The sequence below is a fragment of the Hippocampus comes genome, unplaced genomic scaffold (genome assembly GCF_001891065.2).
Source record: "Hippocampus comes isolate QL1 unplaced genomic scaffold, H_comes_QL1_v1.1 scaffold155, whole genome shotgun sequence".
Taxonomy (NCBI): Eukaryota; Metazoa; Chordata; class Actinopteri; order Syngnathiformes; family Syngnathidae; genus Hippocampus; species Hippocampus comes.
Genome location: NW_017804967.1, coordinates 949,635 through 953,443, shown reverse-complemented (window position 1 = coordinate 953,443; position 3,809 = coordinate 949,635). Strand labels below are relative to the sequence as shown.

At 45.0% G+C, this 3,809-nt stretch overlaps 1 protein-coding gene across 1 annotated transcript in view; it reads right to left on the bottom strand.

Annotated features, from left to right (window-relative positions):
* Window positions 1-290: 290 nt before the first annotated feature.
* The window catches only part of ndufs4 (NADH:ubiquinone oxidoreductase subunit S4), a 16,737-nt gene continuing 13,218 nt past the window's right edge, over window positions 291-3,809 (bottom strand). Inside the window, exons 3-5 of the mRNA XM_019888280.1 lie at window positions 1,972-2,144; window positions 1,815-1,888; window positions 291-498 (exon numbers count right to left, since the gene is read on the bottom strand). Of these exons, the coding sequence (XP_019743839.1) occupies window positions 395-498; window positions 1,815-1,888; window positions 1,972-2,144 (351 nt within the window). The 3' untranslated portion in view covers window positions 291-394. The remainder of the gene's footprint in view (window positions 499-1,814; window positions 1,889-1,971; window positions 2,145-3,809) is intronic.

The window sequence follows — 3,809 nt, the reverse complement described above, 5'->3', positions numbered from 1 at the left end:
CCTCTTTCTGGACATATTGTTGTCATCAGGGTTTAACCATCGTCTAAGGAAAGAAAAACAAAACTCCGAACTCCAATCAAAGGCAGATGGGAACAAAATGTCGCCCAGAAAAACACAGTAGGTTGAGCCAACACATATATTTACCGCAGCGTTTAAACAGGTTCTGATTGTTGGGTCTTTGTTGCACAAGCCTCCTCACGCTGCAGACACTTCATGAATCAAGTGCGAAACATTAGGAAGTCGGTAATGAGGTGAATGTTTGAAAAACGAAAGCAATAATGACTGCAAGGTTTTGGTTGAAGCGTGTGATGAAGCTTTTATTGACAGGAATTGTACAGGTCCGCTGCGGGCGGGACAACGGGAGGTCACGGCGACCAACAGATGCCTCTCGGGTTTACTTAGCAGACCTTCTGGTCCTCTTGTCCCAAGAGAAGTTGGCGCCGTAGGATTTGGCGCGAGGCTTCGGGGTCCGTTTGTCGGTGATGTCGTAGCTCCAACCTGGAGGGCAAAAAAAATCAGCGTGAGCGGTGGTCGGCGAAGTTCGCCTTGGACCGCTTCCAACTGCAGCGGACAGACGTCAGCGGGCTGGCTGTTGTCACCCAGTCATAAATACAGCGTGGCCGTCCTTTCAACAAACTTTTCCCAGATGCTTTTGAGGCGACATCGGCCGTTTGAACTTTGGACGCAATTATTTAAAGTCCCATGCTTCAAAGGTCGGGTGACTAGAAATTTTTGTGTTTCATTGAAGGACATATTTTCCATTATTTATTAGTGCACAATGTGTCATCATAGTTATCCATCCAGACTGGCTTAATTAATTATGCTTAAAATAACCTGTGTGCTAAATTAAAAGTAACAAACTTGGGCCAACTGTATTCGCGTCACAAATTGCCATTCAATGATATGTTCCATTTTGATATAAAGGTAATTAGATTTGTTTTCATCATGTACTACATGACGTAACTTATTTCCGCAGGTTTTGGACATGTGCGATACCAGTATGGCCGCCTTGCGCATGTCTGAAATTGCTCACTGTGGTCCGAGGAATGCTCAGGGAAGTTTGTGTTAATGCTCATACGCGTGGAAAATTATAAGATGTATTTTCTATTCATAATTTGGTGTGTTTGAAACGGATTACTTGGTTTTACATTATTTCCTAAGGGAAATATTGCTTTGGTTTTTATTGTGTCGGTCAGTCAGACTTTTTGCAACAGATTAATCACAAAAACCGAGGCTACACTGACACTTTGATTAGATATACGGGTTGGTTAATCCTAATCACGTTTTTCCACTCCACGATGTCTATCTTTTATAATATCAAGACCTTTTCTCATCGATGAATTCAAGACAGAAGAGAAAGGCAACACAACGCAGTCGCCTTTATAATAAACAAGCCCATTTTCTTCCCATGGCACTCATTTAAATATCACTGTATTGCTGCCATCAGACTGAAATTTGTCTCGCACGTTTGTCTCGCCCGGGTGACTACACACTGTGGGTCGCTTCGAGCGGACAAGAGTCGGGGCACTCCGCTTTATTTGACTGTGTGTCTGCCAATGCGTGTGATGTACTCAGCACGTTCTCGAAGCTGATTGGCGATCGCTGACGCGGCCAAAACTTCAAGTGGGCGGAATGGATAGCGGGAGCAATACTTTTGATTCGAACACTTCAAATGCGCCGCCGGAAAGCCCGAGCATGCCTTTGGTCCGCACGTAGCAAATCGGTATCGGACATTTTCGGGTTCCTTTGCCGTCGCAGTGTGCCGAACCGAGCCACACATGGAAGTACGATTTAAAAGGCTGAAACTGAATTACCATTTTTTTCCGCAAAGGCAATGGCGTCTTCCTTGGAGGAGAACGACAGCACCATGTTGGATAAGGGATCAGCACTGCGTAAACAAAGCAAAAAGTCAAACAAGAAACTTGGACGGCGACGACGTTTGACAAAAGTCGTGAAGGAGCGCTTTCGTACGATGAGGCCCAGCCCATCAGCGGGTTCTCCCAACGTTCCCTGGTGTCAAAGTCCATCTTCCACTTCTTGGTGCCGTTGACTCCCGACTGCATGGCGGTTTTGGCGGGCACAAAGATGTGAACTTTGCGGGTTTTCACGTGCTCCTCCGGCACCCCCGACACGGTGGTGATGTCCTGGCAAGCACAAAGGCACGAATGACCTTTAACCCTTTCATGCACCCTGTAACCTGATCACATGAGAAGAAGCCGTCCACTGTAGTTGGGTTAAATAAGCTGAGGAATGAATACGTTGTTCGTAGGGTGAACTGAGGCGAGCATCTGCTTCCGATGCTACGTCGTTTGGCAATCGGGAAACCTGCGCTCTTCCAGGTTCTTTCATTTGATTTGTTGAATGATGCACCCCCCCGCCCCCCAACATTTGAGCATGAAATACTTGTGAGAGGGGGTGGGGGGGCGCTTTGGAAGAAGGTTGACTTGCAAGGTGCTCGAGAGGCTTCAAGGAAACGCCAATGGATTGTCTGTGCCAGAATCAGAGAAGAGAGCAGGTAGCCTTTGCACGCATTAGATAATATTTATGTCTACTTTTACACTATACACACACACAAAAAAAAAAAAAACAAAAAAAACAACTTTTATTACTTCTGATTCGAACATATATTTCAACGCAACGTCAACGTTAGCGTTTGATATGGACAATATATCTTTCCCGCAGTAGTTGGGAAATTCCAGTTGTCTTCAGTCTTTTGGGATGGATGAAGTTCTTTGGAACAGAAGACGAAAAAAAAAAAAAAAAAAAAAAGCATCTGTGTCCAGGATAGCGCATCGGGCCTTTCCACCAAAATGATTCGAATACATGAAGAATTTTGGAACTAAAAAGTGACCAGGACAAAAAAAAGTTCCTGGTAAAGGACTAAGTTCCTGGAGGCGGGTTCGGATGGCCCCGCTGCAAAGATCTCTCGAGGGGCAAGTTGGACAAAGTGAAAACCTGATGCTTGTTGTGATATATTTCACACAAGAGGTGTCAACAATCGACAACTGATCACATTAATCGACGACTAGTTTAAGAATGGGGAGCCATTGTTCTATTAAAAACAGTCCAGATCGTGTGATCTCCGCCTCTCAAGAGTAATTTGTTCTCTGAATTTCTGCAGTCGGCCATGAAAGCGGACCGATTGTCTTTTTGCGTTTCATCAAAATAAGACTTTCCACAAACATCTGCTTTGATTTTGGAAAACAATGACCGGACCCGTAACTGAATCGGTTTCAAAAAGGTTAGCAAGTACAACATCAACCAACCCCCTCGTGGGATATTGCTTCAATGTTGTTTCGTGTTTTGTTTTCTTTTTTTAAAGAATACCAGATAAACATGAATAATTGTTTCATAAACTGCGATGAGTGACAAATTGTCATACACAAATGCAATTTTTTTTTTTTTTTTGATGAATCGATGGAATCATCGCTACTAAAATGATTTGATAGTGACAGGCCTTATTCACGCCAACAGTAGGCAGGCCACTGTGACAAGAAGACGGGATAGTTAAGGTGGGGGGTGGGGGGGGGGTCGTATATTCCTGAGCAAGTGGTGCCCCTTCAAACTCTATCAAGAATCGGGTCCAATCCTTGACGGAATTAGCGAACAAGCGATGGGAAATGGGCGACAAAACCCCGAGGAACCTCCCATCGAGCCGGCAGCAGCCACCCAAGACTGGGGGGGCCTTCCCCCCCCCCTCCCCTTTCAATTGGAGAATTTTACACGTTTCAATGGCCATTACAACTTCAAAGAATCAAATTTTCATCATTGTCCGTCATCCGCCGCTTGATTTGTCGAGAGGAGGAAGG